The 13,295-nt window shown below is 34.4% G+C and overlaps 1 protein-coding gene across 8 annotated transcripts in view; it reads left to right on the forward strand.

The window, feature by feature from the left end:
* Rictor (RPTOR independent companion of MTOR complex 2) overlaps positions 1-13,295 on the forward strand; it is a 109,684-nt gene that overhangs the window by 81,227 nt on the left and 15,162 nt on the right. For 6 of the 8 annotated variants that reach the window (XM_074077564.1, XM_020166643.2, XM_074077563.1 and 3 more), the window contains 7 exons: positions 3,531-3,640; positions 4,072-4,159; positions 5,793-5,885; positions 6,266-6,372; positions 6,890-7,119; positions 11,247-12,255; positions 12,527-12,598. In XM_074077564.1, the coding sequence (XP_073933665.1) occupies positions 3,531-3,640; positions 4,072-4,159; positions 5,793-5,885; positions 6,266-6,372; positions 6,890-7,119; positions 11,247-12,255; positions 12,527-12,598 (1,709 nt within the window). The remainder of the gene's footprint in view (positions 1-3,530; positions 3,641-4,071; positions 4,160-5,792; positions 5,886-6,265; positions 6,373-6,889; positions 7,120-11,246; positions 12,256-12,526; positions 12,599-13,295) is intronic. The other 2 variants (XM_074077566.1, XM_074077568.1) reach the window with 1 other exon arrangement.

Raw genomic sequence — 13,295 nt, forward strand, 5'->3', positions numbered from 1 at the left:
TTCATTTAATCCTCGCAATAGTATTATGAAATACATTCTGTTATTTCTAATTTGTGAATGAAAACATTGAGTCTGAAAGGAGTAAACTAATTTATCCTAGATGATGGAGTTTGAAAATAACTGAGCAAGGGCAAACTTATTTTTGTTTTTAAGATTGGATTTTTCTGCTGGGTGCTGGTGGCTGATGCCTATAATCCTAGCCACTTGTGTGGTGGCTGAGATCTGGAGCATCGTGGTTTGAAGCTGACACAGGCATATAGTTTGGGAGACTCTGTCTCCAAAAGAACCAGGGCAAAAGGACTGAAGGTGTGGCTCAAGCAGTAGAGTGCCTGCTTTGCAAGAGCTGAAGCCCTGAATTCAAACTCCAGGCCCACCAAAAAAAAAAAAGAGTGAATTTTCTTTTTTGCAGTACAAAGGTTTGAACAAACTCAGCGCTTCACACTTGCTAGGTTCTACTAAAAAGATTGAGGTGATTAGAATGTATTTTGAGCCAAGGAGAAAGACCTAATGAGGCAAGCGAGACTAGCAATTAGAGAGGGGACAAAGCTGATGAAGTGGATTCCTGGGAAGGGAGAGAATAATAGCATGTAAGAAGTAGACAGCTGTTCCTGTGAGAAAAGTAGAAGATTCCCTAGGGAACTATGTAAGTCATTTTGAAGATAGGAGAAAATCACTCTGTTCTTTCCTTTTCATTTCAGCTATCCCAGACAGCTGACTTTCAGGGTAGCTGTGAACTTTTCAGGTTGGCTATACAGTGGACTGATGTGGTTTTATTGTACTCGGCCACATAGATGTGTCCTGTAGATACTCATGTGACCACAATAAAAAAGTATCTAGGACAGATTGCCTCCTCTTTTTCTACAGCGGAACATTACTTCCTAAGTACTTTCTACCAATAAATTGATTGGGATCAAAAATTATGGTTAAATGCAAATACAGTAGACCATTGGTATCTATGAGTATATGGTTCCAAGGAGACTGCTGTTGAGGAAGAACCTCAAATGAATGCTCGGGATGCATAGAGTTCAGAACTCTAAAATTGCTCAAATTTACCTATTCTGAACATACAGTAGACCTGAGTGTCTGTGACTTAATCTTCATGGAGTATGCTATATTATATTATTGTCAGAAAAATTACTATTGTACACATTAATACTGCTCACCAAAAAATAGGTCTTATTTCATGCTCTTTAACTCAAGTACTGTGGATGCTTGATTCTTTTTTTTTTTTTTTTTTTTTTTTTTTTTTTGTCTCATAACATCACCCAACTTCCACTAAAGACCCACAGCCTTTCAGCAAATCTAAAATTTAGACTTCGTCACTTAAGTATATCATGTGCCCTTTTTGGCTTGGGAGGATTACCATAACTTTTACCTTGCTTTAGGGGCATGATTTGCTTTTGGGGAGGCACATTTTCACAAAATGAAAGAGAAGCACTCAGCAGATCACACTGTGATTTAAACACAACTAATGATACTGTGGGACTGACTGATAGATTCTCTTTATCAATTTAGCTGTGTAATGCATGTGCAGGAATTTAAAATTTTTGTTACTGAGATTTACTTTTTATCCTATGTGACCACAGTCACATAATAAATTCACAAATAAGGTAGACATACTGTAATTTCTTTCCATTTGTTATTATGTATATGCCTGTATTATTTATGCCAACAACAGCAGACTTATCAATAGGATACCTAAATTTGACAATTATTAATTAGACCTGGACATCTTTGATCATTTGCCTACTTTTAGCTACACAAAATCCATAACCTGTCATGTATCTTTCAACTTTTTGTTATTTTTTTCTTTTTTTGTGGTACTGGGGTTTGAACTCAGGGCCTATACCTTGAGCCACTCCACTAATCCTTTTTCGTGATGATCTTTTTCAAGACAGGGTTTCGTGAACTGTTTTCCCAGGCTGGCTTTGAACTGCAATCCCCCTAATCTCTGCCTCCGGAGTACCTAGGATTACAGGCAGGAGCTACTGGAGCCTGTTCCTCTTTTTTTTTTTTTTTAATTATATTGTTGTACTGGGGGTACATTGTGACATTTTCAAGGTTTTTATAATATATCATAGTTTAATTCACCCTTCCATCATTCTCCTGTATCTCCACCACTCTCCATTCTTGGAGTAGTTTCAGCAGGACTTATTTTTCCATTTTCATATATGAACACGTAATATTTCCACCATATTCATTCTCTTATTCCCTTTCCTTATATCCTCACCCCTCCAGCTGGTACCAGATCCCCAGACAGGACCTGTTTTACCTTCTTGTTCTCTGTTTATGTAAAAAAAAAAAAAAAGACATTTTTGTTTAAGATAGCTATACACGTTGTTTCTTTGTGACATTTCTACGTATATATGTACTATAATCTGAATTGATTCATCCCCTCTTTTTTTTCTCCTTTCCACCTTAGTCCCCTTCTTATGCTGGTTTCAACAGGTTTAAAAATTCTATATTCATTCTTATATAGGAAGTATATCAACCATATTCATCTTAACCTCCTTCTTTTACCCTCCCTCTCTCATATGTGACTTCCCCTTAGCATGACTTGTTTTTCATGATGTTGCTTGTATTTATATTGAGTCTATATTCTACATATGAGAGAAAATGTGGACTTTGGCTTTCTGAACCTGGCTAACTTCACTTAAGATGATGTTCTCCAGTTCCATTCATTTACTTACAAATGACAACTTTCATTCTTGTTTATGGCTGAATAAAATTCCATTCTATATAAACACCACATTTTCTTAATTCATTATTAATTATTTTATTGAGACCATTTACACCTGAGATGTTGTTAAGCCAGAGTTTGACAAATGATCCCTCAATCCAAATATAGCCTACTGCCTGTTTTTGTGTGACCTAAGCATGATTTTCATGTTATTAAACAATTGAAAAAAAATCAAAAAATAGTATTTTGTGGCAAATAAGAATTATATGAAATTTATATTACAGTGTTCATAAATAAATTTTGCTAAAATACAGACTTCCACCAATTCCATTCTACACTTTGAAGAAGAGAACTTTTGTAATAAAGATTCTAGTGTGATTGATTGACTTCTAGTTAAAGCATGTAAATAGAAGTTTTTCAAGTGTTAGTAGGAAATATTTTTTACTTTTAGCCTGGTTTAAATCAGTGACAAAAGGTACCTTACTAAAAGGTACTAAGATGATAAAATTCAGTTAGTTTCTTTTTTAAAATTTCTAGTAAATATCTTCAGAGTCTAGTATTAAGAAACTTGCTTTTTTTTATATAGATGAGAATTCAAATAAGATGAATAACGTTACTTACTCAGTTATTTGGACCCCAAAATGTTCATTGCAAAGGGAAGAAAATATAAGCAGAAAGCTTTTGGATATAAAAAAACATTCGCTTTACCTTTTCCAAAAGTTTGTTACTTTCTGAACATGTTCTTTTTATTTTTCCCATGTTAATGTTCCTGTGGTTTGCTAAGTACCTGACATGAATTTAATGAATATCATGATGATACTGTATACAATCAAACAATATTATCTTGCAGGAATATAATTCAAAATACGTTGACCTGATTGAGGAACAACTTAACGAAGCACTTACTACTTACCGGAAACCTATCGATGGTGATAACTATGTTCGTCGAAGTAACCAAAGGTATATAGTCCAGACATAGCAAAATTTATTATTAGACCTCAAGTATCAAACTTAAAACCAGTTTATAATTGTGATTTTTGAAAGTTTTCTTTTTCGTGCACTGATACAGGAAACCTCTTTGCACAGTATTTATTGCCCAGAAATTCTATTGGCATACTTAACATGTGGAATATATTTTGTAGTAAAGTACTTAGATACACTTCATATTCTTACCCTCAGTCTACTTTTCTAGCCCTCGCTTTCTTCCTAGTACTTTGAGACCTGATAAACTGTTACTTTTCTAGGAAAAGTTCTTGTTTCTTCCCAGCTCCCTATTTTTAATTATGTTGGGCAATTTCATCAAATTTTATTTATTCACATTAATAATCATTTGTTTTAATTAGCATATTTATGTGCACCAATAGCTATCTCAATTATCTTTATTATAATAGATTGCAACGTCCTCATGTCTACCTGCCTGTACACCTTTATGGACAACTGGTACACCACAAAACAGGCTGCCATTTATTGGAAGTACAGGTAAAAATATAATTGGCTTACTTTAAGTCATTATGATAGTAATAAAAATCTCAGTATTGCTAAAATATTACCTTTGCAAAAAATTTCTTAAAAACTATAGAGTCAAAAGTACAATTCCTTTTTTTTTTTTGCTTGTTTGTTTTTCAGTGGTTCGGAGGGTTTTGAGCTCAGTCAGGACTGCATGCTTTCTAGGCAGGTGTTCTGCCACTTGAGAAGTATCACCAACCCCTTTTTTGTTTTAGTTATTTTTTCAATGGGTTCTTAAGTTTTTGCCTCTGGCCAGCCTTATACCTCTATATTTTCTGTGTGTCTGGGATTACAGTTATAAACCATCACACCTGGCCTATTTATTGAGATGGGATCTCATTGACCTTTTTATTTGAAGTCATCTCTCTTATAATTTACCTAGACATTGTATGTTTCTAATCCTTAGATATGTTAATGGCATGCATGCATTTCCCTATGTGTGCTACTTCTTGAATAGCTAATTTGTTTTGCAGAGTAAGCAACCAGTGTTTCTTCTTTTTATAGCTTGTTGGAGAAATTAAAATCTCCTTATATACTGAAAAACTAAGTTTCTTTTATCCTTTCATGGGGAAGTGAAACTGAACCTGATACAGATTCATTTATTCTCGAAGAACAACAAATTAAAGGTTGTTGCTTAGGAATGCCTCCTAATTCTCATATAATATGTTCATGGAATGTAATGGGCTTGGACACACTGCATTTATGGCTTGTAACTAGGTGTTTTCAATAAATACAGCTTTTCTCTTATTCGAGAAATAAGTAATTAAAAAGGCATGGCATAAGTGGTAGAGCACCTACCTAACAAGTGTGAAGGCCTGAGTTAAAACCTCAGGATTGCCAAAGAAAAAAAGAAATAAGTAATTGTAAAAATGTGTGTATGTGTATGTATATATATGTGTGTGTGTGTGTATGTATATATGTGTGTGTTTATATATGTATACAACAGTAATCTAGCCAATTTAGCCTCTTTTGTTTTTTGTTTGTTTGAGTCAGAATATCACTGTATAGCCCAGGCTGGCTTCAGGCTCTGAGCCCTGCATCAAGTGCTGGGATTAAGGAATGTGCCACTTTGTAGTTCCATTTTGTATTAATGTTCATCTCCGGAAACCAAAGTTTTGCATAAATATACTCTCTAGTTTCATGTGTTTTTATGTTATGTCTATGAAGAGTATTTGGGTAGATATCATTATAGTAATATTTGAAAATAAATCACTAAAAATTTAAATTTTTGGTCATTATCATCATAGTATGGTAAAATCATACTAGGTGCCAATGACTTTTTAAAGCACTTTATATGTAATAATTTATTGAACTAAGCAACAAATACCATTTTTATCCCTATTTTAGGGATTAGGAAACCAAGGCATGAGGAGGTTAAGTAACTTTCTGAAGACCATACAGCTAATTAGTGTTAAGTCTAGAGTATGAACTCAGAACCTGTGCGCAAATGTAATCTCCTAAGAAATTTTACATAAAATTACTTTAGCATTTTAAATATGCAAAAATGACTAAAAGCAAATTTTAAATAGGTTTCATAAGATAATATATTAAAAATTATATGTTAAAAACATAATGTTACTTACATGATATTTCTTTCTTTCTCCAGAATATCATAACAGAACTGTGTCACAATGTTCGTACACCAGATTTGGATAAGTGGGAAGAAATTAAAAAACTGAAAGCCTCTCTTTGGGCCTTGGTTTGTAATAAATACTTCTGTAAGATCTTTGCAGCTTTTAAACTCTTTTCATTTTTTCCATTAATACTATGTAAATTCAGATTGCTTTGTTTGAACTTGTACTTAGATTACTATTTTAAGACCAGGCTTGCTCCTGTCAATTTAATAATTTTTATGCTGAAAAAGTAGATGGTTAAACTATTAGTTTTATGGGTTTTGTTTTCTTACTAAAACAAATAGAACATTACCTTACTCTTAACATTCCTTATTTGAAATTTTCATATAGATTTTTTTTTTCCTCTCTCCTAAATGGGTTTAAATTTGTTTCTTGGTAGCTTTTCATATCTCTTCAGAGTTACTGTGGTAAATATGTTTGATGTAAGTATTTTCTTTTCTTTCAGGGAAATATTGGTTCATCAAATTGGGGTCTTAATTTGCTACAGGAAGAAAATGTGATTCCAGATATACTAAAACTTGCAAAGCAGTGTGAGGTTCTTTCCATCAGAGGGTATGTCATTTACCCCAGAAATCTTTTAAATTTCTTGTCCACAAATAGATGTAAGACAAAAGTATTTAATAGCTCGTAACTGTTAATTCACTATGAATTCTAATGGTGTAAGATTTTTAAATTCATTAAGTTAATAAACTCTGTTACTAGCATTCCTTTTTATTATAATATTGTATTAAAGTTTATCTTTCAAGTAACAGAGAAAACTGTGTGTGTGTTCACAAAGAAGCCCATATATTCCAGATTTATACTGGAAAACCTAATATAAATATATTTTGCTAAGATCACATTGTGTTCTTTCCTTTCGTTGTAGTTATTATTTTTTATTAAGATTTACCTGTTTTTATTCCTGCTAGTTTCTTCCTAACTGGTTTTAATACATAGTTTCCTACAGACTGAGCAATTTTAACGGCTTTTAAAGAAAATACAAATGTACAGATAGCAAATTAACTATTCTATGTTTAAGAAATCTCAGTTTTGAATTATTAACTGTCATTCTGACACTTTTTACATATAGGACCTGTGTATATGTACTTGGACTCATAGCTAAAACCAAACAAGGCTGTGATATTTTAAAATGTCACAACTGGGATGCTGTGAGACATAGTCGCAAACATCTGTGGCCAGTAGTTCCAGATGATGTGGAACAACTCTGTAATGAACTCTCATCTATCCCCAGCACTCTAAGTTTGAACTCAGAGTCAACCAGCTCTAGACATAACAGTGAAAGTGAATCTGCACCATCAAGTGAGTATTGGGATAGGTTCACATAGAATTAGCATTGACATTTATATTTTTAATTTCAAAACTTTATTATTTGTTACACTCCAGATTTATTTTTTCTTAAGGTAATCATTTGGTAGAAATAGCCTCTTAGAAAATAAATGTCTTTTCATAACACAGAACACCAGCCTAAATTGTTCTCTCTCCTTGCTTTATAAATAGCTTTTGGAAAATCCTGTGTACAGAGATACATAATAAGCCATGTGCCAGAAGAACAAATTCCCTTTTTTTGTTACAGTAAAGAGACAAACCTAACATTTATTTATTTGTCCGCTTTCTTCATTTACTTTGTTTTTTGCTCAATTTCCAAATGTAGAGATTATTGAATCAGAGTATGTATGGAAAGATATATATATTCACATTTTCATTTTTGAGCATAGCACTAAATTTTAAAATAGTGGAGGGATGAGGAATGTAGGTCAGTAGTTGAGTATGTGCCTGTCATGTAGGAGGCCCTGGGTTCAATTCCCAGCACTAGGAATGAATGAAAGAATAAACAAATAAATAAATAAATAAGTGGGTTTGTAAAAGGTAGGTTGTTGGAAAGAAGCTATACATAAAAGCATTTGTGATTTCAAGCCCTGTGCTAAATGCTGTTAGATGTACAAAACTTAAGATATGGTTCTTTCTTTTAAGAGGATAATGCAAGCTGAGTGTGATGGCTCATGCCTATAAATCCCATCACTCAGGATGCTGAGACAAGAGGACCGAGAGTTTAGAACCAGCCTGGGCTACATATCAAGATACTGTCACAAAAAACAAATAACAAAATAACAAAAAAGATACATTAATCAAACATACCTTAGCAAACTAAGATACACTGTTGTGTAACACTAAGGAAAAAATATTTCCTATTAAACTAATACATTGGATTGCAAGATGCATGTTGATTTTGCAGAGATTCAATATAAAAGGCACATCTTAGAATTAGAGAAATGCAGCATGAAAGTTCATTTAGGATTTCACTTTGCCTTCTTTTGAAATATGTTTGAAACTCTACTCAGAAGCTTCTAGACATCATCAATAGTTACAGCAAGGCAGCAGTATATAAAATCAACATAGAAAAATCATTAGCATTTCTATACACTAACAATGAGCAAACTGAAAAAGAATGTATGAAAACAATTCCATTTACAATAGCCTCAAAAAAAATCATATACCTAGGTGTAAACCTAACAAAAGATGTGAACGACCTCTACAAGGAAAACTATGAACTTCTGAAGAAAGAGATTGAGGAAGACTATAGAAAGTGGAGAGATCTCCCATGCTCATGGATTGGTAGAATCAACATAGTAAAAATGTCGATACTCCCCAAAGTAATCTACATGTTTAATGCAATTCCCATCAAAATTCCAATGACATTCATTAAAGAGATTGAAAAATCTACCATTAAATTTATATGGAAACAGAAGAGGCCACGAATAGCCAAGGCAGTACTCAGTCAAAAGAACAATGCAGGAGGTATCACGATACCTGACTTCAAAGTATATTACAAAGCAATAACGATAAAAACAGCATGGTGCTAGCACAAAAACAGACACGAAGACCAGTGGAACAGAATAGAGGACCCAGATATGAAGCCACACAACTATAACCAACTTGTCTTTGACAAAGGAGCTAAAAATATACGATGGAGAAATAGCAGCCTCTTCAACAAAAACTGCTGGGAAAACTGGTTAGCAGTCTGCAAAAAACTGAAACTAGATCCATGTATATCACCCTATACCAATATTAACTCAAAATGGATCAAGGATCTTAGTATCAGACCACAAACTCTTAAAGTTGATACAGGAAAGAGTAGGAAATACTCTGGAGTTAGCAGGTATAGATAAGAACTTTCTCAACGAAACCCCAGGAGGACAGCAACTAAGAGATAGCATAGATAAATGGGACCTCATAAAACTAAAAAGCTTCTGTTCATCAAAAGAAATGGTCTCTAAACTGAAGAGAACACCCACAGAGTGGGAGAAAATATTTGTCAGCTACACATCAAAGGACTGATAACCAGAATATATAGGGAACTTAAAAAACTAAATTCTCCCAAAACTAATGAACCAATAAAGAAATGGACAAGTGAACTAAACAGAACTTTCTCAAAAGAAGAAATTCAAATGGCCAAAAAACACATGAAAAATTGCTCACCATCTCTAGCAATAAAGGAAATGCAAATTAAAACCACACTAAGATTCCACCTCACCCCTGTTAGAATAGCCATCATTAGCAACACCACAAACAACAGGTGTTGGCGAGGATGCGGGGAAAAAGGAACCCTCTTACACTGTTGGTGGGAATGTAGACTAGTACAACCACTCTGGAAAAAAATTTGGAGGCTACTTAAAAAGCTGGACATCGATCTACCATTTGATCCAGCAATACCACTCTTGGGGATATACCCAAAAGACTGTTACTCCAGAGGCACCTGCACATCCATGTTTATTGCGGCACTATTCACAATAGCCAAGTTATGGAAACAGCCAAGATGCCCCAGCACTGACGAATGGATTAAGAAAATGTGGTATCTATACACAATGGAATTTTATGCAGCCATGAAGAAGAACGAAATGTTATCATTCGCTGGTAAATGGATGGAATTGGAGAACATCATTCTGAGTGAGGTTAGCCTGGCCCAAAAGACCAAAAATCGTATGTTCTCCCTCATATGTGGACATTAGATCAAGGGCAAACACAACAAGGGGATTGGACTATGAGCACGTGATAAAAGTGAGAGCACACAAGGGAGGGGTGAGGATAGGTAAGACACCTAAAAAACTAGCTAGCATTTGTTGCCCTTAACGCAGAGAAACTAAAGCAGATACCTTAAAAGCAACTGAGGCCAATAGGAAAAGGGGACCAGGAACTAGAGAAAAGGTTAGATCAAAAAGAATTAACCTAGAAGGTAACACCCACACACAGGAAGTTAATGTGAGTCAACTCCCTGTACAGCTATCCTTATCTCAACCAACAAAAACCCTTGTTCCTTCCTATTATTGCTTATACTCTCTCTTCAACAAAATTAGAGATAAGGGCAAAATAGTTTCTGCTGGGTTGAGGGAGTGGAGGAGAGAGGGAGGGGGTGGAGTGGGTGGTGAGGGAGGGGGTGGGGGCAGGGGAGAGAAATGACCCAAGCCTTGTGTGCACATGTGAATAAAAAAAAAAAAAAAAACTAAACCCTGGGTGGGGGGAAAGAAATAAGTTTGTTTGAAGTAGTTTATAATTATTCAACAGAAATTTAAAAGTAGAATAAAATAGATAGACACCTATGTTAGATCTGTTAGCATTGAGCACTGAATTTAGATGGTCTTAAGTATGAATTTTAAATGTTGTAACTTGGTTCTCTGTAAGTACAGTCATCCTTCCATATTCATGGAGAATTCAGGATACATACCACCCTCTCCCCATACCAAAATCCCTGGGTGTTAAATTCCTAAAATAAAATGACAGAGTAGTTGCATATAACCCACACAATTCTTCAATCTACTTTATATCATCTTTAGATTACTTGTAATACCTAATGTAATGTCATGTAAATTAAGTATTATACTCGATTGTTTAAAGAATAATGACAAAACAATTATAGATGTTTTAGTATAGGTACTGAATATATTTGACCCATGATTGGTTGAATATATATATACAGTACCCATGGATGTGGAGGACTGATTATATATTTAAAGATTGGGAATTCATTTCTTATAAGATTTATTTCTCCTGGCATTGTGATATGAAAAAGAACCACAAGGAATCTGTGCCAACTGAGCATCTACACTTAAGCCTCCTTTTTCCTGTAATTTATCCTGAATATTTGGAAAATCAAAAGAAACTTGATGCTATACCATAGTGAGTTTTATAGTGTTTCTTGGGAAATAACAAGAGATTCTCATAATGACATAATCTTTTATTTTGTTCACATCCAGTCACTGAGTTTTAAGGGAGTACTTTTCATGTAGCTCAGTGCTTTAGTTTTTAATTTTTTCCCCCCAGATAACTACTTAGAAAAAATTGTAAAACAGTTTTTTTTCCTGAAATGTGACATTACTAATAGTTGTAATGGATTTCTCATGTGCTTTAACTAATTGACCTTTCAATCTTAGGTATGTTCATAATGGAGGATGATCGGTTTGGTAGCAGCTCTACCAGTACATTTTTCCTTGACATCAATGAAGATGCAGAGCCAGCATTTTATGACCGACCTGGACCCATAAAGGATAAAAATTCATTCCCTTTCTTTGCTTCTAGTAAACTTGTGAAGAATCGTATCTTAAATTCACTTACTTTGCCTAATAAAAAACATCGTAGCAGCAGTGATCCAAAAGGAGGAAAACTATCATCTGAAAATAAGACCAACAACAGACGAATCAGAACACTTACGGAGCCCAGTGTTGACTTTAATCACAGTGATGATTTCACACCTATATCCACAGTGCAGAAAACACTGCAATTAGAAACTTCATTTGTTGGGAATAAGCACATTGAAGACACTGGTAGTACTCCCAGTATTGGAGAGAATGACTTAAAATTCACAAAGAGTTTTGGTACAGAGAATCACAGAGAAAACACAAGCCGAGAAAGGTTAGTTGTAGAAAGTTCAACGAGCTCACATATGAAGATCCGTAGCCAAAGTTTTAATACAGACACTACAACGAGTGGGATAAGTTCAATGAGCTCAAGTCCTTCACGAGAGACAGTAGGTGTTGATGCTACAACTATAGACACAGACTGTGGAAGTATGAGTACTGTGGTAAGTACTAAAACTGTTAAGACAAGCCACTACTTGACACCACAGTCTAACCATCTGTCTCTCTCCAAATCAAACTCAGTGTCCCTGGTGCCTCCAGGGTCTTCTCATACACTTCCTAGAAGAGCACAGTCACTTAAAGCACCCTCTATTGCTACAATTAAAAGTCTAGCAGATTGTAACTTCAGTTACACAAGTTCTAGAGATGCCTTTGGCTACGCTACATTGAAAAGATTACAGCAGCAAAGAATGCATCCATCCTTATCTCACTCTGAAGCTTTGGCATCTCCAGCAAAAGACGTGCTGTTTACTGATACCATCACCATGAAGGCCAACAGTTTTGAGTCCAGATTAACACCAAGCAGGTGAGCAAATATTTTTAAATGAACAATAATGGGTGTGTTTCAACAGTCTTAAATGTTAAAACATCAGTCAGGTTTAACTCTACATAAGAACTGACCTATTACAATTGTTTACTATGGTAGGCTATAAGCTCCTTGTTACCCGATATGATTTGAAATGGATTCTTGCAGCTGCGAGGGGGGAAAATAAAACTCCATTAGGTCCTGAAACTAAACATATTCTTTTCAAGGACATAAAAGTCACAAGCTTTTTTTTATTTCTCGCTTCTGCAAGGATCGATTTTAAAAAGAAGCATGTCGGGGGAATCAGGAGCTTAAGACCTACAATAACAAACAACCTTTTCAGGTAGGTCAATGTAAGGCTCCAGAAGTTGACCTCTTCCCCCCCCCCAGAATAACTGAACATTTCAGTTAAATTATTTTTAGTTTACGTGTAATTACTAAATAGGAACCTAATAAACACTAAATGAATTACTTCATCCTCAGGACTCAGTATTTCTGTACCATATTTTGATTCTATCAAACTTCATAGTGAACAGTTTAGGTTTTTCATTTAAAAGAGTTGCAATATGAAATTTTACTGTTGCAGAAAATTCGCTGTGTTTTTGTTGTTGGGCCAAATGCTTCAGAACAACTTTCCCTAGTTTTAAATTATATATTTCAGTGGATTATTGCATGTCAAGTATTTAGAATAGTATCTGGCACATAGTAAGCATTCAATAAAAGCTAGTATTACTATCATTGTCATTCATAGTTATTTTATGTAATCTATCTTTCTCTTACATTAAATTCTTAGTAACATTAAACAGTCTTTTTTGAATATTTGACATATTTAATCAAGGGGTATGCAATAATTCTGCACCCTGATCAATCCAGAACAAAGCCAAACATGCCTCTCAAGCCCACACAGTTACAAATCTATGCATTATAGTTCATGAATTTGGAATTTCTAAGCCTCAAATACCTCATCTAGTAGTGATTAGACGAGATGAGTGGTTTTAAGCTTTTTTTTTTAAATGTTGCTTTTTAAGCAGAAAAACCCT

The sequence above is a fragment of the Castor canadensis genome, chromosome 6 (genome assembly GCF_047511655.1).
Source record: "Castor canadensis chromosome 6, mCasCan1.hap1v2, whole genome shotgun sequence".
NCBI lineage: Eukaryota > Metazoa > Chordata > Mammalia > Rodentia > Castoridae > Castor > Castor canadensis.